This window comes from Antedon bifida, chromosome 2, assembly GCF_963402885.1.
Source record: "Antedon bifida chromosome 2, ecAntBifi1.1, whole genome shotgun sequence".
Classification (NCBI taxonomy): Eukaryota; Metazoa; Echinodermata; class Crinoidea; order Comatulida; family Antedonidae; genus Antedon; species Antedon bifida.
The window spans coordinates 18,248,430-18,272,721 of NC_136227.1; the positions used below are offsets into that span (position 1 = coordinate 18,248,430).

Sequence of the window (24,292 nt, forward strand, 5' to 3'; positions counted from 1 at the left end):
TTGATAACTGAGCACGCATCTTTTAATATCTACCTCATCAATAATTATTATTAATAATCTATATCACATTGTTAGATGTGATCAGTGTAGTCATAATTTGATAACTGAGCACGCATCTTTCAATATCTACCTCATCAATAATTAATATTAATAATCTATATCACATTGTTCGATATGATCAGTGTAGTCAGAATTTGATAACTGAGCACGCATCTTTAAATATCTAACTCATCAATAATTATTATTAATATCATATATCACATTGTTAGATGTGATCAGTGTAGTCAGAATTTGATAAACTGAGCACACATCTTTTAATATCTACCTCATCAATAATTATTATTAATAATCTATATCACATTGTTGGATATGATCAGTGTAGTCATCATTTTAAAACTGAGCACCCATCTTTCAATATCTATTTCATCAATAATTATTATTAATAATCTATATCACATTGTTGGATATGATCAGTGTAGTCATAATTTGATAACTTAGCAAAAATCTTTTAATATAGATACATCATCATTAATTAATATTAATAATCTCTATCATACTGTTGGATATGATCTGTTTAGTTTTTTAATATCTACCTTATCAATAACTATTAATAATATCCTATATCACAATGTTGGATATGATCAGTGTAGTCATAATTTTATAACTGAGCACCCATCTTTCAATATCTACCTCATCATTAATTAATATTAATAATCTATATCACACTGTTGGATATGATCTTTTTAGTTTTTTAATATATACCTTATCAATAATTATTATTAATAATCTATATCACATTGTTCGATATGATCAGTGTAGTCATAATTTGATAACTGAGCACGCATCTTTTTTATCTACCTCATCAATAATTAATATTAATATCATATATCACATTGTTAGATGTGATCAGTGTAGTCATAATTTGATAACTGAGCACGCATCTTTTAATATCTACCTCATCAATAATTAATATTAATAATCTATATCACATTGTTCGATATGATCAGTGTAGTCATAATTTGATAACTGAGCACGCATCCTTAAATATCTACCTCATCAATAATTATTATTAATATCATATATCACATTGTTAGATGTGATCAGTGTAGTCAGAATTTGATAACTGAGCACGCATCTTTTAATATCTACCTCATCCAATAATTATTATTAATATCTTATATCACATTGTTGGATATGATCAGTGTAGTCATAATTTGATAACTGAGCACGCATCTTTTAATATCTACCTCATCAATAATTATTATTAATAATCTATATCACATTGTTGGATATGATCAGTGTAGTCATAATTTGATAACTGAGCACGCATCTTTTAATATCTACCTTATCAATAACTATTAATAATATCCTATATCACGATGTTGGATATGATCAGTGTAGTCATAATTTTATAACTAAGCACCCATCTTTCAATATCTATTTCATCAATAATTATTATTAATAATCTATATCACATTGTTGGATATGATCAGTGTAGTCATAATGTTATAACTGAGCACCCATCTTTCAATATCTACCTCATCATTAATTAATATTAATAATCTATATCACACTGTTGGATATGATCTGTTTAGTTTTTTAATATATACCTTATCAATAATTAATATTAATAATCTATATCACATTGTTCGATATGATCAGTGTAGTCATAATTTGATAACCGAGCACGCATATTTTAATATCAACTCATCAATAATTAATATTAATAATCTATATCACATTGTTGGATATGATCAGTGTAGTCATAATTTGATAACTGAGCATGCATCTTTTAATATCTACCTTATCAACAACTATTATTAATAATCTATATCACAATGTTGGATATGATCAGTGTAGTCATAGTTTTATAACTGAGCACGCATATTCTAATATCTACCTCAACAATAATTAATATTAATTGTCTATATACCAATATCGAATATGATCAGTGTAGGCCTAGTCATTTGATAACTGAGCATGCATCATTTTATATCTGCTTCAAATATTAATATTGTCTTAATATAATAAGTGGTTTGAAGGATGTTTGCAGATGGCCTTTTTTGCATTGTAAAGTTTACACTTTAAAATCTGTCAATTTATCCAAAAAGGTCAAACTTTGACCTATTTTAATAAAATCATTTCATAAGTTGTCTTCTTTTATATATTTAGTAGTGATAATCAATATTAAGTGGTTTGGACGATGTTTGTGGGGTGTTTTTATAAAGTTTGCATTAAAGTTTATGCAATTTACATGGTAAAATATGTCAATTTATCAAAAATTGACATTTTTTATCCCAAAAAAGTCAAACCTAGAGCTATTTTAATAAAATGATTTCATAAATTGTCTTCTTTTATAGTTTTAGTAGTGGTATAATCAATATTAAGTGGTTTGGATGATGTTTGTGGGGTGTTTTTTTAAAGTTTGCATTAAGTTTACGCAGTTTAAATGGTAAAATCTGTAAATAAATTTTAAATTTTAAACTTTATCCAAAATTGACATTTTCACCCTAAAAAGTCAAACTTAGAGCTATTTCAATAAATTTATTTCAAAAATTGTCTTCTTTTACAGTTCTAGTAGTGATATAATCAATATTAAGTGGTTTGAATGATGTTTGTGGGGTGTTTTTTTTTAAGTTTGCATTAAGTTTATGCAGTTTACATGGTAAAATCTGTAAATTTATCCAAAATTGACATTTTAAAACACAAACTAGGTCAGAAGCTTGTAAAAAGTGAAAGAAGTCATTATATTTTAATATTGTTTGGTCTACCCATAGTTATAGGTAATAAAGATGCCTATCATAGTCAAATGGCAATAACTGATTAGCCGAGACCAATGACATTTAAAACAACTCCTACTTAAAATTCCCTACTTATACAGTACAGCAGCTTTTTGATTGGCTGCAAGTTTAGTTTTCTGTTCGTTCATCAGAAATGGTACAACTAATTATTAATCAACAAGATTACTGAGTTCTTTAGTATTTCCGACACATTTCCTTTTTAATTGAATTATTAATTTAATGGAAATTCGTCATAGGCCTATTATAGCAACATATCATTTCTGGAAGAGTATTATTACGGTCTGTATGTATAGATCGATGTTAAAACACACGTCCTCATTTATCACATTATTCATTCACTGCACATTTATTCTGTTAAGAAGAACTGGGACCCTCAATAGAAGCCAAAGCATGTCTCATGATGGCCCCTACAATACATATGAAACATAAAAAGATATGGAATATTTTTATTTTTACAACAGCACACGTTCATCATAAACGATGCGTTCTTAAAAGTATAAATTTAAACAGCAAACGGATACAAATCAATAGGGTGATTAGAAACAAAAGAATAACACATTTTCAAAACCCATCGACTTGATCTCTCGTATACAGTAAATTTAACAAAATCACACTGATCATATCCAACATTAAGTATTATTAATTATTATTGATTAGGTAGATATTAAAAGATGCGTTATATCAAATTATGAATACACAGATCATATCCAACAATGTGATATAGATTATTAATAATAATTATTGATGAGGTAGATATTGAAAGATGCGTGCTCAGTTATCAAATTCTGACTACACTGATCATATCGAACAATGTGATATAGATTATTAATAATAATTATTGATGAGGTAGATATTAAAAGATGCGTGCTCAGTTAACAAATTCTGACTACACTGATCATATCCAACAATGTGATATAGAGTATTAATAATAATTATTGATGAGGTACATATTAAAAGATGCGTGCTCAGTTATCAAATTCTGACTACACTGATCATATCGAACAATGTGATATAGATTATTAATAATAATTATTGATGAGGTAGATATTAAAAGATGCGTGCTCAGTTATCAAATTCTGACTACACTGATCATATCGAACAATGTGATATAGATTATTAATATTAATTATTGATGAGGTAGATATTAAAAGATGCGTGCTCAGTTATCAAATTATGACTACACTGATCATATCCAACAATGTGATATAGATTATCAATAATAATTATTGATGAGGTAGATATTAAAAGATGCGTGCTCAGTTATCAAATTCTGATTACACTGATCATATAGAACAATGTGATATAGATTATTAATAATAATTATTGATGATGCAGATATTAAAAGATGCGTGCTCAGTTATCAAATTCTGACTACACTGATCATATCGAACAATGTGATATAGATTATTAATAATAATTATTGATGAGGTAGATATTAAAAGATGCGTGCTCAGTTATCAAATTCTGACTACACTGATCATATCGAACAATGTGATATAGATTATTAATAATAATTATTGATGATGTAGATATTAAAAGATGCGTGCTCAGTTATCAAATTCTGATTACACTGATCATATAGAACAATGTGATATAGATTATTAATAATAATTATTGATGATGCAGATATTAAAAGATGCGTGCTCAGTTATCAAATTCTGACTACACTGATCATATCGAACAATGTGATATAGATTATTAATAATAATTATTGATGAGGTAGATATTAAAAGATGCGTGCTCAGTTATCAAATTCTGACTACACTGATCATATCCAACAATGTGATATAGATTATTAATAATAATTATTGATGAGGTAGATATTAAAAGACGCGTGCTCAGTTATCAAATTCTGACTACACTGATCATATCCAACAATGTGATATAGATTATTAATAATAATTATTGATGAGGTAGATATTAAAAGACGCGTGCTCAGTTATCAAATTCTGACTACACTGATCATATCGAACAATGTGATATAGATTATTAATAATAATTATTGATGATGTAGATATTAAAAGATGCGTGCTCAGTTATCGAATTGTAACTACACTGATCATAATACTGTACACATAGTCCTATGCAATTAGACATTGATTTAGTAGTACTACATATCATTTGTTATATTAAGAATGTTGTTTCAGTGTTATTAAAATACTTATCGAATTTTTTTTTAAATAAAAATATTAGTTTTGGTACCTATAAATTTATATATTATAATAACATGCTAGATGTTATAATAATGTGATCTTTATTACAACTAAGAAACAATTATATACGAGGATGATACACACTGATAGCTCTCAGTTATCAAAAAACGACTACACAATATAGCTCCACACAGTAGAGAGAGTGCTCGAGAGAGGGCGTATAATTACGGTAATTATTAATCGATAACAAACTTGATTTCTACATTTGTTTCCAGCTTTTAAAAAGTAACATGAAGTACCGCTAAATTGTAGGTATACTATTATCTCCTTTCTGTATTATTCGTTTTAGGCCTAGGCCTACTGGTGTCGACGCTAGTTTTAGAGATGATTAGCTAAGCCTAGGCTAGGCCTAGCCTAGTCTAGAGTAAAGGAGCCGGTTGTGCCTACACTATCCTACTACTAGCTAGCCTAGACGAATCCCAGCCTAGACTAGGCCCTAGCTACTCTACTTCTTCCTAGTCCTAGGCCCTAGCTTAGTAGTAGTACTAGGCCTACCTAGGCTCTAGCCTAGGCCTACTTACTTTCTAGATAATCCACGCACTAGACCTATAAATAAGGTGAAATAAAATAAATAGAAATAAAAATGCCTTGTGCAATGCATAATAAAATATTTTTTAATTTCTTCTTTTATTACACAGTTCTTTGGAAGTCATTTACTGAGATAAAAAGTGTCGTGCTTAAAAAGAAAAGTTATTCTTTTCAAAATGGCAAATATAATCGAAGATGATGAAGTTGACGTTATTGAGGATGACTACATGAACTCTATAATTAATTTACCTCCAGAGGTCCAGCAAGCAATACAACAGGTAACATTTAAATTATCCATATAATATTTATAATGAATTTCCCATTTCAGTTGCTCCTAATTGACTTACAGTAAGATTTTTTATGTGAACATCATAATTTGAATTCAATATATGTGCTACTGTATCACAAGGGGAGACAAATGCAAAATCTACAACAAACCATTATTAAAGACTAGAGCAAGGAAGATTTTCTTTACACTAAGACCAATTAATGAATGGAATAGTTTGATTGATGAGGTTGCCAATGCTCCATAAATGTTTCAAGAATGAACAGGACAAATTTTTTCCAAACAATACAAATACTCAATAGTTTCACAATTTTGCCATCCAGGTAAGCACTAAATATAGTGCACATCCTCTCTACTTTATTTCCAGTTTCTGAGAGCTTAAAAGGCGAAAATGCTTTCAACCAAAGTAAACAATTACAACTAAATCCCATAAAACTGGAAATCACTTTATCAAAACTTAATAATTCAACTGCATTTAAAATCGGTATTCACTATTTTCAGAATGTATTATCTAAATAAAATTATTATTATATCATAAAAAATGCATAAATTTGTTCGAAATCAGGAGGCGAATCCAAATTGTTGTTGGTGGTAAGCAGGTGATGTAGAATTGTCTGAAGAATTGTCTATACTGATAGTAGAATCCCTCCTATGCAGGGGATACGCCATATTTAGGAGACACTTTGTGAAATGAACTTTGGTGTCAATTTCACAATTGACCCACAATTGACCATTATGAAGGTGTTCCCATTGAGTTCTACTGTAATAACAGTAATTGATAAATACCATGGACACAAAATAAAACAATAATTTGTTAACTTTCAACAGGTATTACCAAGCAATGATCCGTTGGACAGTCCTGATTTTAATGCTGTTGAATACATTAACACATTATTCCCTACAGAGCAGGTATGTATTGGAATACAGACATTTTGCATAAAGCGTGTGGAGGGTCGGATGTATAAGATAGAAAATGTATAATTCATTCAGAATTGAGCATTGTTCTACAATTTTAATCATGTACAGTTTAACATCTTTTCATACCATTTTGTATGTTTTAATAAATTCTTTAAAATGTTAAATAGAGAGTGATTACTGAAATATTGTTGCTAAATGTGTTAGGTAATTTGAGTATAATGTACTTATTATTACTTTAATTATTTTAGGAGATAGAGTTCTGTGATAATGTATAATACAAACTGAAATATTATGATAATGTTAAAAATGTATTAAAATAATTTTGTGTATAGGTTAATTAAAATTGGATCATGTTAGGATAAAATCTGACCAGTTTGTTGAACTTTGAATTTCAATACAAACTTAACATTTTACACACTTGTAAGCAAAATATTAAATTGTAAATCCTTTGTTTCAAGTAATTAATAAATAGAATTAATCATCCGTCATAATATTTTAATTTTAGTCTCTTGCTAATATTGATGAAGTAATCAACAAAATGAAAACCAAGATTTATCGGCTAGATGATAACATTCGCACTGTAGTGCGTGGACAAACCAATGCTGGTCAGGATGGTAGAGAGGTATAACATTTTTTTCTTTTTAATGTACTTTATATGCACTCTGTGAAAACAAGTCTAACTTTAAATGTCAAACAATCAAAGTATTACTACTATAGGTACGGTCAACCTGTGTTTAACCATCCTTCAAATTTACTTGAAACCTAATCAGGAACAGTGAAATAATAGTAGCCATAGTCCCAGTAATGGAAGCCAGTTGTTTGTGTTTTGTGACCATAGAAACCAGTGAAATTATAGCCAGTTGAGTTGCTAGGCTAGTAAAACAATGTAATGTTCATGTTTGTATTGATGAGTTGGAGATGAAATAAGCAACTAGTTTTACTTAGTTTCTTGTGCAATTATGGTTGCCAACATCTTCCTTGAATTGATACGAATATTATTATGTACAATATGCATTTTGTTTTTATGGTGTTTTTACCAGTTATGAATGGTTTATTATTTATTATATTTATCTTTCCTTGTCTTGACTCAATTCCACAAATAAATAGAGAGAGCAGATTGCAAATATATTGATAGCATTACTCATTGGTGTTTGATAATCTTATGTCCAGCAGCCCAATTGCATCAACATTTCAGAAGCTTAGGGAATTTAGTATTTGTGAGTTACAACCCTGACACTAGGTAAGAATTGAACCTTGGGAGTGAAAGGCAATCATGCTGACCACCAAGCTACAGCGGCTGTTAATGTGTTTTTTTATAGGCCTTAGGCGAGGCACAAAAAGCTATTCAAGAACTATTCAAGAGAATTAAAGATATTAAAGAAAAGGCAAATAAATCTGAAGAAATGGTAAGTAAATGTTGACCATTAAATAGAGATCTTATTTTGGTCCATGGTTTTCGTGATCTATTGATCACATGAAATATATTATTTTGTTAAATCTGAAATACATAAACATGGTAGGTTGTCTCTTGGTCATTCAGATCTTCGTTTGAAGAATAAAAAATTGAGCTACCAATATATAGCTCAAATTATAAATGAGCTCTTCCACTTCCATTTACTCACGTTTTAAATGAGATTTTAATTAGAGATAAAGAATGTTTCTTTCAATTATTCATAATACCATTGATGCTTGGTATTATGTTGGGGGTTTTTTCAAGATATAATCAATTTTCTTTGTATACAAAATATATACTGTTATTCTTTTTGCAGGTAAAAGAAATAACAAGAGACATAAAACAACTTGACCATGCAAAGCGCCACCTAACAGCATCAATAACCACATTAAATCACCTTCACATGCTTGTAGGTGGAGTTGATACTTTAGAGTAAGTAGCAATAGACATCCCTGCTTAAATCAGTAAGGATTCAGTTGTTTTGTTTTTTTACATTTAGTCAATTGCCGAGGATGATGACCATAAGCACTATTCACTATCTATAGATGACATAATTAAGTCAACAAGTCTTTGGGATTTATTAGAGTTGTTGTCATGACAGAAGTCTGAAGTTTTTCAGGTTATTCCCGATTTTGAATGCAGATCTTCACCTCCCTGAAAATTGGTTATTTCTCCCTGAAAATCTGGACGATTTAGGCCTAGGCTAGCTAGGCCTAGATATTTGTCATCTAAGTTCACTGAAATGAAACAACATTTTCCCAAAACAAACATGCTATTTCACAATTAACACTCATGGCACTGTTTATAATTGACATTGTATTGTTGTATTGATATGTCACTTGTAACAATATGTGTCAGTAGAGTCTGGTGATGAAAAAGGACTTGGATTTTATTACATACAAATATACCACGCTTGAAAGGTGTACCCACTGAACATAGGCCAGTAGGTATGCCTAGGCCTAGTCAATTTGGTATTGGATATCCCAGATGACATACGCTCAAGATTTTTTGTATAAGTTAATATTAGCTTATATAGCGCCCTCTATATAATTGGTTATCTGCAACAAAGTTGTGGATAACCCCTTGTGATTGTTTTTAATTATTATGGCACGCCTTTTATTGTTTACTCAAGATTTTTTTTTTTTAACTTGAGACCTCTGTCATGAGCACAAATCTGACAATATTTGAACCCAGACACCTGGAATTGGTAGACAAGCATCTTATTCACCAAGCTACAACTCCATTTCTTTATGAACGAAAGTGGGTTATTAGATTTTAAGACCGGGAAATTAATTATTTTACTTAAATAAATTTTGCAACTTTGGATACTTGTATTTTATAGGTCTTTGACAAGAAGAAGGCAATATGCAGATGTTGCCAATCTTTTACAAGGAGTTGTCAATGTTTTAGAACACTTTAATAAGTATATGACCATTCCTCAAATTCGTCAACTCGCTGATAAGTAAGTTTTAATATACTTTCATTCAATATTTCATGATTAATTTTTATTTTTAAGAGATGCACAGTCAATATTATAGAAGGGGTGGGTGCGACTGGCTCCAATATAATCAAAGCTTGAAATTCTTGCAACAATGGAATTTTTGGCCTAGCTTTCCAGTATTTAAAAAATTATTTTTTGAAATAAACTACTTAAAATTACTATTTAATTGTGGATGTATTCCTCTGCAATCAAATGAATAGTGTCAAGATTGATTCAACACTTCCGTATTTCTGCTTCAGGTAATTTCCACCTTTTAACCGTGGTGTAGCACACAATTAGTGTTGATGACAATCTAGAGATATTAGATCATACAGTAATAATTCAAAATCAATTTTTAGAGTAAAGAAAATACAAGGGGAACTTGGTGTGCAGATTTTATCAGATTTTGAAGAAGCGTTTGCAAATGCTAGTAAGGTAATTGTACAAGCTCTTTGGTTTCATCTTTACTTTATAGTTATGACTATGAATGTATAGGATTTGATAAGAAGTGTCTTTGATTTATGTGAACTGGGAAACCTCCCGGTACTATCGTGACTATGTCTTTAACAGACATGTTGCCAGAGACGTCAAATGTAAACTTAAACTCTGAAATTAACAAGAATTAATTCATGTTCATCATTTCTTTTCAGCCAATTGGAAATCAGAAGCAGCTTACTGAAGCATGTCTTGTTGTCAATGTTTTAGAACCTAAAGTCAAGTAAGTTTAAAATCAGTATTGAACCCTCTGTGAAACATTCATAATATATAATGGTGTAAAGAGAGCATGCTGGAGCAAAATGAAGCTTTGAGAATCATAGCATAGTTTTGAATCTTGTTGGTAGAAAATAACAAATTACATGCTTGGTTGATTATGCTGATAGTCCCTTTCTAAATTTAGGCTTTAATATATTTTACTCATCTGCTGAAATGCAAGGTAATATAACTGTACTGTCTGTTTGTTATACTAAAAATTAATTAATATTCTATATTAGAAAAGATCTTTTAAAATGGTTTGTGAAGCTCCAACTGTCTGAATACCTTCACTTGTTTCAAGAAAACCAGGACATAGCTTGGCTAGATAAAATAGACAGACGATATGCCTGGATCAAGAGGGCGCTAGTTGAATATGAAGAGAAGTATGGACGGATGTTTCCTGCAGAATGGCAAGTCAGTGAGCGAATATGTGTAGAATTTTGTAATATCACAAGGTAAAAATATTAAATTAATTATATAATGAAATTCATTACAGTACAGTTGAATGGAAGGTCGACGATAAATATATTTGAGAAATCAAATATTAATTATTTCAGGATTTTAAAAATTGTACAAAGACATTGTGTGTGTGTTAAGTCTACAGCGGATACTAAGTTGCCTAATTTGATCAAGCATGATTTTTAATAATCCAAATGCCATCTTTATGTCAATGGCTTCAGATGTCTCTATGAAGACGGTTACTTGAACCAGTACCAGTTATGTGATATGTCCGTTTACAGAGATGTTATTGCAGGGAGGTTAATGGTTTTTTTACCTAATTTAAGGTGACACACTACATTTTATGTAAAAATAAATACTATATGGACCGTTTGCAATATTTTTTTCGTCAATTAATGTTAATTAATTTTTTCGTCAATTCATGTTAATTAAGTTGATTCTAATCATTTTAGTGGCCCGCTATAAATCCCAATCCCAATCGCGTGCGGATTGATATTTTCATATTGTGATGTAATGCAACTCAACCGATCGCGTGATAGGGTAAACAAACTAACTTTACCAGTTAGGCCTACAAAACTAAGCCTAACTAAGCTAGGCCTAGAAACGTCTATGAGAGAACTTTCGATGCGAGCTACTTAGGTAGTGCATTGTTTTTCTCTTTTTATCATAATTAACCTTATAACGCACATTTATGACCTGGTTTAATCTTTTTAAAGGATTATTTTTACAAAACGTCGAAAATTGCAGGTCTTTGAACAAAACAAAACAATTAGTGAATAATGTACCACTAGCCTACATACTAGACATATTCAATTGCATGTTGCTGCTTACACTGCAGGACTTCCCTATCAACGTTTTAAAAAATATGTAACAATTGATAAAAGCACATGTAAGTACACAGTGTTGATTGCCACGATTTCGTATCATCTCTCAATGCAGGACATGTGAAAAATGTGTGCACCGTTCCACTCGCTTGTGCTACACACGGTTCTACCACTTTCGCTTGCAATTGTGGCATAATGTAATGCTTTGAGGCAGAATTTCATCAGTCCTGTTTAGTTAATGATATGCTTTGTTTATCATTGGCATATATTATCTTTCTTCTTTAAGAGATGAGCTTTCTAAATTAATGCAGAAACGTTCAACAGAGATAGAAGTGAAGTTGTTGCTTTTCTCCATACAAAGAACCACAAACTTTGAGACGTTAATCACTAAAAGATTCTCCGGTACGACACTGCTACCACCAGGAGAGGCAACCTCACCAGTTGATGTCAATGTTCTAGAGGAAACCAAAGAGGATGAGGATGCTGGTGTAGACAATCCATTTGAAGAGGGTCAAATTGAGGTGAAGGTCAGTACATAGAATTATATAATAGATGATAGAATTACATAATTCAGGCAGTTGTATAATATACCTCCAATGTCATTTATTATTAGCTATAATGGTCAGTTGCCAACTGGATGAGACAATCGACATGGTCAACCATGCATATGACATTTAGTTCTCCATAGGGATGGTGTCAGTTTGTATTAGTATTGCATGGTTGACTGGTTTATTTGGTGTGGTGGCTATGGGCACAATTCAATGCATTATTGCCTATACTGTACATATATATCTTTAATATGATGAATAATTCTACTGTACTTCTCTAAATATTTCATCTTCCTATGCTATGCTTTACAAAATTCATCTTTTATTTCTTTTCATGTTACCCAGAACTAATAGTCATTAATTTCTTTATTTTAATGAAATGATATACAGGATATATATAAGCATATTGCAAGTATTTAATTTTTATATATACATTAATAAAATATTGTTATTTTCTTTAGACTGCCATGAAAGCACAACAGTCACCATTTCAAGGAATTATTTCTGGATGTTTTGAATCACATCTTCATATATACATTCAGTCACAAGATCAGTAAGTGATATACTTAATGGATAAATACTTTTATATTTTAAATATTTTATTTTTCTTGCACCAACAACACTACAATCTTCCCATTGTTTAGATTAAATGTAAGCACCCCAAATTTTGTAACTGGTGTAGTAGTAAAAGTTATCACAATGATGAATACAGTAAGCTAATGTTTTGCTTTGTAATTTTAAAAGATTGTAATGGGAATAATTACTTTTGTAATACGTACAATTCTATTACATCGAATAGTTTAAATAAATTCAAATTGAAAAAAATAGTTATTATAAATAGTTAAATATATTGCATCACAAGTTCTGACCTGTGATTATGATACCAAATTCAAGAATGATAAAGTGAACATTCCAAAGCATGTTTGGCCAACCCAAGGGTAAAAGATTTTGGGATAATACTTTTGTAAATGCCAGTGTTTTGTTTTTAAAGAAATCTTTCAGAGTTGATTGAAAGGTTTGTAGCTGACTTCAAAACAAATGGTCCGCCTCGAGTAGAGTCAGAACAGGGTGGAGCTATTTTTCCAAGTTGTGCTGACTTGTTTGTTTATTACAAAAAATGCATGGTACAGTGTTCACAACTAAGTACAGGGACGCCTTTGCTGTCTCTTACCTCAACATTCCAGAAATACCTGCGTATATATGCCATGAGACTTCTAAGTGGAACCTTGCCAAAGTGAGTATTTGAATGGTCAATAAATATGTTACCTGTATCATGATAAATTGTAGGTAGTGATACCAAGGCAATCAAACAACAGGACGCTGAGCTTGCTTGCAAAGGCTATCACAACAGACTTTAATATGTGAATTTATATGCCAAATTCTTTTATTGCTATTCAATTTTACTTTAAAAGGTCCTATGTGGCTGATTTTTTACAAATATGAAGTTTAAATAGGCATATCATTTTTTTAATTGATTTGAGTGAAGTATACACCACCCTTTGCAAAAAAGCAGTATACAAATCGTATACATTCAAAAAGTATACTGTGTATACGGATCATATACGATTTCACTGTTTACATTACTTCCACTCTGTTGCTAAACAAAGAGTTGGTGTCGTATACGTTTATCATACGGACAGATACGTTGTTTATTCATGATAAAAATGTCATATACGGAACAGTATACTAATCGTATACGAACTACTGACGCTCCCTGAAGACGATCAAAGGAGCGCTTAAAATAGCGCTCCCCAAATGTTTATACAGTGCGTCATAAAAAACAAACAAACAATATCTCATATATTTATAAACCAATAATTATAGCTCACATAAAATAAAATCAAATTATTTGTGGAATAACAGTAAAGTCCATAAACTGAATTATTTAGTATGTAACACAGCAAAATGGCCACTCCATTAAAGGCAATCCGGATCACGGTCCCAATTCTGGACCACTTTTTAGTATAATTTTCAGACCTGCTAGTGTTAAAAGATAGGACAGAATTTTCAAAAGCCGGCAAGCAGTCTTAAAGTAACAAGTAAACTGAAATTGCATTTTCTCGATAACTACTTCATTTTTGTACAAAAGGCAAGAGTTATAATTTGTGATTTGTAATTTCAAAATATAATTTGATTTAATTTACAGGTTTTATAATACGAGTAGTTTTAAAAAAACCTATTTCTTTTAAAATTCACTTGTTTGTTGGCGTTTCTATTCTATTGTTGTCAACTGATACTATTGTTAGATGAAAGGCTTGTTACATAACCATTACACCAAATTCGCATACACATATTAGCCTAAATCACACACAGCATAAGACACACACAAATATATATATTTTTTTCCAGAGAAATCTTCTCGGAGTGGCTTTCTTGTTTAACTTGTGTTTTTGTAATTTTTCACACAATCGCTTACATTTAGTACAATGATTTCAATGTCAGAAAATAGTATCCACATTGTTTTAAAGTTAAAAAATATTAAAGCAAATAGTCATTGTCTAAAAAATAAATGTTTTGCTGTATCAGGAGAACCTCTTCAAGTCTGTTAACATCGTTGAGCAACAACACGTCTACAGGTCCGAGGATTGATTGTTAATAAAGGGGGGATTTAGTTTCCACCCGGTCTTCTAATTATGCGATTTACTGTGCATGCATTTACATGTAATCTTGTATAGTAATAATCAGACAATTCCCATTACTACAAAAATTAAATTAAACATTTTAACTAAAAATAGGCTTATATTCTGTACTATACAAAAATTAAATGCAAAATTCAGGTTACAAACAATCACCCACAATTGAACCAATTCAACCCACAATCATTCCCCATGAACACTTAATTAGCATCAATTAGTATGTAGAAAAGAGATTGATTTAGATTAATAAACAATGTCTACCTGCAAAAAAAGGAATTGGACAAAATTGGAACATCCAATAAACAGGAAAACACATAAAAACTGTACTGAATTGTTTTACATTTCATTAATTACAGTATATACAATAATTTATTAATCATCAACAATGTTATTTACTAAACTAAACCTAACATATTACAAAAAATCAATTGATTCAATGGAATTGATATGTTGTCTAAAACTTAAAGGCCAACGTAAAATGATAAACATGGATTACAGTATATTTATTGAGGCCTGATAAGACGTCTTGTCTGTTCAAAGTCCTACCGACAGACAATCCTGCCAACGCGCTCCCTGACGGCTCAACTCAGACAGCCCGACCCGACTATATTGCCTGCGCTTCTGATTGGTTGAATTCAAGATTACGCAACACACCTTGCAACGCGTGTGCACATACAAGTCACATACAAGTAATATGCTCACGATGACCTAAAACTACCCCCGATGCTATCTCACGACGACCCGTCTTGTCTTCAGACAAGACATCTTGTGGGACCTCGTCGTACGACGCTGTCTGAGTTGGCCTTTATACTGTTTGTTTCATGTAGGCTACAGTAGATTGTTCATGCAAGCCGAAATGTTGGGAAAAATAATTCCATTTGACATACACCGCACCACTTAAGAAATTACCATGTGTGTTCCTGCGAGCCGAACGATTGTTGTGGACATTCCATTTGACGTACACGCATCCTTCTTGTAAGAAATTACCATGTGTGTTATGATGCGAGTCGCCGCAGCGTGAATTGAAAAAACAATTCCATTTACGTACAAGCACCCCTCTGATAAAAAATGACCACGTGTGTTTATGCGAAAAACAATGCCATTTGATGTACACGCACCTCTCTGGTGTAAGAAAAAAAATCCACAAAATAGAATTTAAAAAAATCGTAAAAATATTATGTTTGGCAAATCGGATTAATTAACATTTTTCATCATCAACAGTATAGTAGCTAGCTCGCTCAGCGGCGATTTTGTTGACAGAAATTAAACAACGCTCGTCTTACGCCCGGGATTTACCACGTGTGCTTCGCTCTCTAGTCAAATTCCATTGCCGTATCGACAGTTTCACAATCCCCTTCGTGCTATTAATTTATTACGTAAACTATTCGGTACAGATTTGCATGCAGGTACGATTTCGTGATTATTATTTTTTTTTGCAAATTACCTTCATACATTATTAAATATATACAAAATTAACATTAAAGTATAGTAAATTGAATATTATTATATAAAACAGTAAAATTCAAGTAACAAAGTTTAGCTACCAACGTACGCTATCGTCATGTGCTGTTTGCAAAAAGTGAGACAGTCCCTTTTCGCATTCGTTCTCGTATATCACGATGCAGCAGTTTGGGTTGTATACGCGTCGTATACAAATGGTATATGGAGGAACTTGTTTATAAATGATCAAATATGCTGTCGTATACGGTTCATATATGCTGATTATGCGGGCAGGAACTTCCGAATTGATGTATACGTTTCGTATACAAAGTGGATGTCCTATATGAAATATAAACAAAACATGTAAATCGTATATGTTTGTATACGGCTTGTAAAGGGCAAATTTCAGATTTACCAGTACTTTTAAGTTTTTTTCTGTACCGTAAAATTTCATTTTGACAATGTTGACATTAAAATACATAAAACCAGATGATGTGTTTACTCACTTTATTGTTGTGTTTCATTAATTCTAGCATTGATTAATTTATATTGAAAGTGGGAAGGATTTTAGATTAAATCAAACCATTTTGGTACTACCAGTCACATAGATCCTAATGAAATGTTGTGGAAGCCAATTGGCCAATGGCAAGGCAATTGAACGTGTATGGGCGGGGCATAATCGTATCAGAAACCAACCTTTCTGTTTGATCTAGGAAAGATAAATTGAGTTGCAGTACGTGTAATGTATTATAACATACCTGATTGTACTCTTGCAATTTGCTATCTATAACTGTTTAACTCCGCGTCCAAAGTCGGAACACTGCCTTTTTTAATTACCTAGTTTTCCCAGCCTAGTCTTTATCAATGATCAATGAACAGTAGGTGTGTTATAAAATAGATAATAATTGTTTTTTATTTAGTGAATGGAGAAACTATTTCATTTGATGAAAGATTTACTGGTCTATTTAACTCGGTTTCACCTTGTTAAACACAGCAGTATATCTTTAAACTTATGAAATATATTCACCATCCAACTCATAAACATTCATTATTTGTATATTATTTTCAGAGCCGTAGTGAATACACCAAGTGTGTCATCTTTGAACATCTCAACATTATTAAAAGAAGGACTTAAAGACTCGTCTACAGAAGTGACAAGATTTACAAGTAAAGAACAGTTCCTGGTTTGTAGTATCTTGTGTACAGCTGAGTACTGTCTTGAAACTACACAACAGGTTAGATAGCTTTGAAATTATTAGTATAGTTATTAGTAGGACCCCTCCACACTATCTACTGAAACATATATTTGACACTAAGATCAACCCCTATTCAGTGACACCCCTATTAGGGGACACCTTGTTAGGTCCTAAAAGTGTTCCCTTAATAGAGGCTTTATGTACTGATTTTAAGCATTGAGTGTTTGAGTATTCGAACAAACCTCCCTTTTTCCAAAAGTGACCGGCAGCAATAGTAAATTGGCTGAAATACTGTAGCCTAGCTTTTGGGGAAAAAACGAACCCCTCTAAAAATCCTGGCTTCAGGCTTAAATCATTTGAATGCATTTGTTACAGCTTGAGGGAAAACTAAGAGAGAAGATAAATACTGATTTACGAGACAAAGTGGATCTGACAAATGAGGTTGACCTATTCCACAAGTAAGCATTTTGTTACACCTCCATAAACGAAATACACAAACCAATAAAATAAATGTATATAAATAAAATAGGAATACATTACAAACTTTAAACAATTCTAATGGTCTTCATCTAATATCCTTTGGTGATTAATGTTTATATTTTCATGAGATGAAGCAAAGTGAAAAGGTTTTTATTTTCACTAAAAGAAATTATTTGTTCCATTGCACAAACATTCATACATCTAGTTTTAACAGAGGCTAAAACACTTGAAAGCATCACTCCAATTTCGAATGCCGAGTATAATTATACAGTAGATGACGCACACAACAGGTTGATCGAACAGGATCTGTCACCCTAACCACTTATTGCATGTGTTGTTGGCCACAAATGGTTACACTTTTTGTTATATTCACAGTGTTATAGCCAACTGTATTCATCTACTGGTACAAGATCTTGAAGCTCTTTGTGAACCTGCCTTGACAGCTATGAACAAAGTCAACTGGTCAGTGGTGGAGGCTGTAGGAGATCAAAGTAGCTATGTCACTGCAGTCACCTCGCATATTAAGCAAGTTCTACCAAACATAAGGGATAATTTAGCATCGGCTAGAAAGTATTTCACACAATTCTGTATTAAATTCGTCAAGTGAGTATTTAACTTGTACATGTATTTATGAATGATCATGCAAATGTGAGAGAAATCAATAACACAAAATCGAAAACAATTCAATGAATTACAAATCAAAATTCAATTACAAAATAGGGTGACTATATGGTTAATAACAAGGTAGAAGGCTTCACCTTATTTATTTCTGTTTTTCCATGCCCTTTTAATTAGGAACTTGGGAAATAGTATCAGCTTGAACCAGGTCCATGGTACCAGTATCAGATAGCTCAAACAGTATCAGCTTGGACCAAGTCCATGGTATCAGCATCAGATAGCTCAAATAGTATCAGCTTGGACCAGGTCCATGGTATCAGCATCAGATAGCTCAAATAGTATCAGCTTGAACCAGGTCCATTGTATCAGCATCAGATAGCTCAAATAGTATCAGCTTGGACCAGGTCCATGGTATCAGCATCAGATAGCTCAAATAGTATCAGCTTGGACCAGGTCCATGGTATCAGCATCAGATAGCTCAAATAGTATCAGCTTGGACCAGGTCCATGGTATCAGCATCAGATAGCTCAAATAGTATCAGCTTGAACCAGGTCCATGGTATCAGCATCAGATAGCTCAAATAGTATCAGCTTGGACCAGGTCCATGGTATCAGCATCAGATAGCTCAAATAGTATCAGCTTGGACCAGGTCCATGGTATCAGCATCAGATAGCTCAAATAGTATCAGCTTGGACCAGGTCCATGGTATCAGCATCAGTTAGCTCAAATAGTATCAGCTTGGACCAGGTCCATGGTATCAGCATCAGATAGCTCAAATAGTATCAGCTTGGACCAGGTCCATGGTATGAGCATCAGATATCTCGAATTGTTTATTTCACTTACCTTTTTATCAGCTGCCTTTTGTTGCTTATTGCAATTTCCTATAGGTAATTATTTACTCAATGGTTCATTGTCTGCCTTTTGTAAAAAACTTCCTCTCTCATTCTATTCTCTTACAATAATTAAACCATGGAACTATATACTTTAAACGTTCATGATTAAACCTTTTATTTTATCGTTTTATCTATTATCTTCTAATACTATATACTAATTAGTGTCCATTTTTCTTACGTTTTAATGTATGCTGTACATAATGTGTAGATTATATTTTACTAGTATTGTTGAAATAAAGTTCAAATTCTCAAATTTACAGTGGTATTGAAAATATATATTGTATCTTATACATTTTTAAAATAGCTTATATCAGCTGCTGCTGCAGATTTTTCCAACTTTCGTAAGTCCTTGATTGACACCAAAATGTTTAAGGTGATGACATTTTGTTTGCTGCATTGATCTAGACACAAAGGAATTCCTTTTGACCTTAAATCCATGTCGTCTATAAATTTAATTGTTGGGGCTGTGGTGCATCTTACATCGGGGAAACTTCCCAACATGTAAAGACAAGGACTCAAGAACATATGAGTAGGAATAAAAATTCACATACAAAACAATAATAGCCTAGGTCAATAATTACAAATTAAAAATAAATGTATAATAAATATATATAAAACAAAATAACCCATCTCTTAATAAACAAATAACTTGTTACAAAATCCATCTGAATATTTAAATACTCAGCTGTATAAAGGTATATATTACTAGAACGTTAAATTGCACTGATGATGTTGTTGGGCAGAACAACAAAACAATTTTTTTTTATCAAACTCAAGTTTATTTTAATTTTTTTAAGTTGTTGAAAGTTCGGCAACATTATTCACCTTAAACACTTCGCTGTCAATCACAGACTTACGACCGTTGGAAAAGCTCTCGAAAAAAACTGTAAAAGCAACAGCTGATTTAAAATATTAAAAAAAAATATATTGTATCGTTCTCAGAGAAAAGGAAAAAAATGTAGAAAATTCAAATAATAATGTTTGGTAAAAAGTATATAACACCTTTCCACTAACAATTTTAAGTGGCAAGATTTTAAAACAGGTCGAGTACAGTAGGACGTGTTGCTTAGAATAGAGTGGGTACTAGGTAAACAGAATTTAGGCTAAATGACTTGTACAGTGACCCTCAACTACTTTTACACAACATAACTTGATACAAAAATTTATATTGAAACTTAGATTTATAAATATTTCACTAATTCATTCTACAGCTCCTTCATTCCTCAATTTGTAAACCACTTGTACAGATGTAAACCTATCAGTACAGTAGGAGCTGAACAGTTACTCCTTGATACTCATTCTCTAAAGACAGTTCTACTTGACCTTCCTTCCATTGGGTCACAGGTCGCCAGAAAAGCACCAGCTAGGTAAGTTTAAGCCAATACCATTTTCTCACTTCATAAATTAATAAACATTTTCATCTTATGATTTATTCCACATTTTTTTCGTGCCACACCTTTAGGCAATTATATTCAAGAGGACAGAAGTATTAGGAAACTGTATTACAGAATTATGGAAATTGTAAACTCGAACTGGGCATGCTCAAACCCCAAAGTACATATGGGAGAAGATAGTCTATGAGATGTATACAGACAGTAGACCTATTCAATAAAAATGTTTTCGTTTTGGCTGTCAACATAGCCATTTATCATATGTTGATAATATTCTTCAGTATTTACTTCAAAAACATTTTTTCATAATATAATATTATTGTTAGTGTTTCAAAATAGAAATTCAGTTTTGTTAATTCTTTTCGTTTTATCTTTCAGTTTTACCAAGATAGTAGTCAAAGGGATGACGAAAGCAGAAATGATTTTGAAGGTTTGAATGTTTTCAAATCACTTTTTGATCATATATCATTAAAAATAAATATATATAAATAAAAAATAAATAAAAAAAATAAAATAAATGTGGCTTACACTACAAAAATCAAACAAAGTGAAAATGTGGCTCTTTCTGTCCATTCCTTGTGTGCCAGCAATTTCTCTAATTCGTCAACTTTTAATGTACTACAGAGAAACACAGATCTCTGGTCAACTAGAAACTCACTCAAAATCCTGCAACAGAGGAGTTTTGCAGTAAAAAGATATTTAATACTGCTATATGGATGCTATGTGTTTAAGACTAAGAGTCTACCTTTCAAAATTACGTCCCAGTGCATTCCACCAGAGTGGAGTGCCTTCAACCTGGTGTTTTAAACGCATTCCACCAGAGTGGAGTGCCTTCAACCTAGTGTTTTGAACGCATTCCACCAGAGTGGAGTACCTTTAACCTGGTGTTTTGAACGCATTCCACCTGAGTGGAGTGCCTTCAACCTGGTGTTTTGAACGCATTCCACCAGAGTGGAGTGCCTTCAACCTGGTGTTTTGAACGCATTCCACCAGAGTGGAGTGCCTTCAACCTGGTGTTTTGAACGCATTCCACCAGAGTGGAGTGCCTTCAACCTGGTGTTTTGAACGCATTCCACCAGAGTGGAGTGCCTTCAACCTGGTGTTTTAAACGCATTCCACCAGAGTGGAGTGCCTTCAACCTGGTGTTTTAAACGCATTCCACCAGAGTGGAGTGCCTTCAACCTGGTGTTTTGAACGCATTCCACCAGAGTGGAGTACCTTCAACCTGGTGTTTTGAACGCATTCCACCAGAGTGGAGTGCCTTCAACCTGGTGTTTTAAACGCATTCCACCAGAGTGGAGTGCCTTCAACCTGGTGTTTTAAACTCTGGAGTTTATTATATTAATTCTTATTTTTTCCATTTGTTGTTCATTCATTTAGGTTGTGATGTCTCCAGCTGATCCCATTCAAGCATTTGTTGATAATTACCTCAAATTACTAGATGATACAGATACATCAAATTTCCAGAAAGTTCTTGAGATGAAGGTATGATTGTTGAATTTATCTTATTTTTAACTTCTTTGTTAATCACATAAGGTGTGTTTCTAGAAAAATATGTTTTAAACGGCTTTTCAGAGTGTGTTTTTATCCCAGTGTTATCTTAAAATTTGTTTTAAACCATGTTTTGTGGTACACCTTATAGTTACAATGCAATTAATTTGCTATGGTTGTCATCACCTACACTTACTTCTTTTGCTTTGATATGTACGCAATATCAGTAGGATTATGCAGAGAAATGTAAAATGACATGAGATAATGTCAATTTCCAGTTGACAAAGTTTTTTAGGTTGTAGTTGATGAAGACAATTTTACTTTTAATCATCCATTCCAATTAAATAAAATAAATTTTTTTTTTTTTTTTTTTTTTGCTTTTTAAAGGGGCTTAAGAGAAGTGATCAGAACATGATGTTGGAGCTATTTAAAACTAGATTACCATCACAGACAACCACTGGCAGGGGACAGCATGGAGCAACAGCAGCTCGTGAAGAAACTAGCAGAATTAAAAGATTGGAAAAATTGATTAAAAAGAAATTATAAAAAATGTCTCTTAGAATACTGAAATACTAAAACTGAAATTTTCTAAAAAATGGAATTTTTGAAAGAAATTTGTTAAGGAAGTTTCATTGGGTCCTAAATTCTTTCCTGCTAATTGAATCTTTACGGGAAACATTGATTGAAACAGAAGAGCGTCCAGTTTTTTATATTTGACTCTACTTACTTTACTTTATCCATTGTCAACTTTTTTTTGTTAAACATCTACCAATAAAGTAATTTTGGACAAAAGAGTAAATATTACAGTCGTATTTTGATTTGCAATTAAAGAATATTTTACAATTTATTATTGTATTCAATTGCAAATCATTCTTAATTAAATGTAAATAAAAACAACTAAATTGTTTAGTTATATATTTATTATAATGCAGTTAAGTGGTCATATATGTGTATAAGAATTACCAAAATTAGTCTTTCTGAACATAAAACTAACCCTCCCAATATCCCACAACAATAACAAATGAATGGTGAATAATTTAAGCACACTGACCTATATACCTCTTACCAATTAGGTACAGGGTAACAAGGATATCTGTGAATGTATCATCATGATTGAGGGCCAAATAAGTCTTAATGTCTTAATGAAATTAATTGTAGGCCTACAATATGTATGTGTAATTGATAAGTAATTTATGATTATATTAATAATGCATTAAAAGTTCTAATTCTGTTCAAATTCATATGAATACTTTTTTTACATATACTTTTTTTTTTTAATGTGGGAAATGGTTATTGGAATAAACAACAGTACAGTTATTTTTTTGTTTCATTTATTTTGTTCCACAAAACAAATTGCTGTAGCACTTAGATGATGTCCAAAAAAAGTATAATGTAGGCTGGTATGTTGTTTATATGAATGTCGTGTATATTTTTTGTTAAAAGCAAACTTTGACTTTATTTCATATCTTGATAATATAAGGAATGAAAAAAAATATGTTGCCATTTTTTCTAAAGAAATTTAAAGGACCAAATTCAAGATGGCCGCCAATACTCAAATAACCCTATTTAAAACCAGAATATCACCAATAACACAAATTATGAATGTGGAACAAGTCCGTTTTGATGGTATTACACATTATACAATCTTAACTATGTATAGCGATAATCTGTCGGCCATCTTGGATTTCAAAATGGCCGCCACTAAAAAATAAATTTAAATAATTTTTGTTGTTTCAACACAATGTTCTAAAATAGTCACTTCTCATAGGATTGTCTAAATATAAGGCTGTCTAAAGTTGTCAATGTTCTCTATATAATAGATATATAATACCCCTACTATGACCCTTGAATTACCTAATCGTTCAAAGTTGGAGTTGCAAAAGT

At 31.7% G+C, this 24,292-nt stretch overlaps 1 protein-coding gene across 1 annotated transcript; it reads left to right on the forward strand.

Moving 5' to 3' along the window:
- Positions 1 to 5,154: 5,154 nt before the first annotated feature.
- LOC144858070 (vacuolar protein sorting-associated protein 53 homolog) lies at positions 5,155 to 23,726 on the forward strand. Its single transcript, XM_078714640.1, has 20 exons — positions 5,155 to 5,262; positions 5,653 to 5,820; positions 6,657 to 6,737; positions 7,252 to 7,368; positions 8,066 to 8,152; positions 8,516 to 8,631; positions 9,542 to 9,661; positions 10,039 to 10,114; positions 10,330 to 10,397; positions 10,672 to 10,887; positions 12,002 to 12,242; positions 12,725 to 12,816; positions 13,255 to 13,497; positions 17,409 to 17,574; positions 17,911 to 17,993; positions 18,391 to 18,618; positions 20,738 to 20,893; positions 21,296 to 21,347; positions 22,298 to 22,402; positions 22,796 to 23,726. Exons 2-20 carry the CDS (start codon positions 5,719 to 5,721, stop codon positions 22,952 to 22,954), a joined length of 2,508 nt encoding a protein of 835 aa, XP_078570766.1. The 5' UTR covers positions 5,155 to 5,262; positions 5,653 to 5,718; the 3' UTR covers positions 22,955 to 23,726.
- Positions 23,727 to 24,292: the final 566 nt, after the last annotated feature.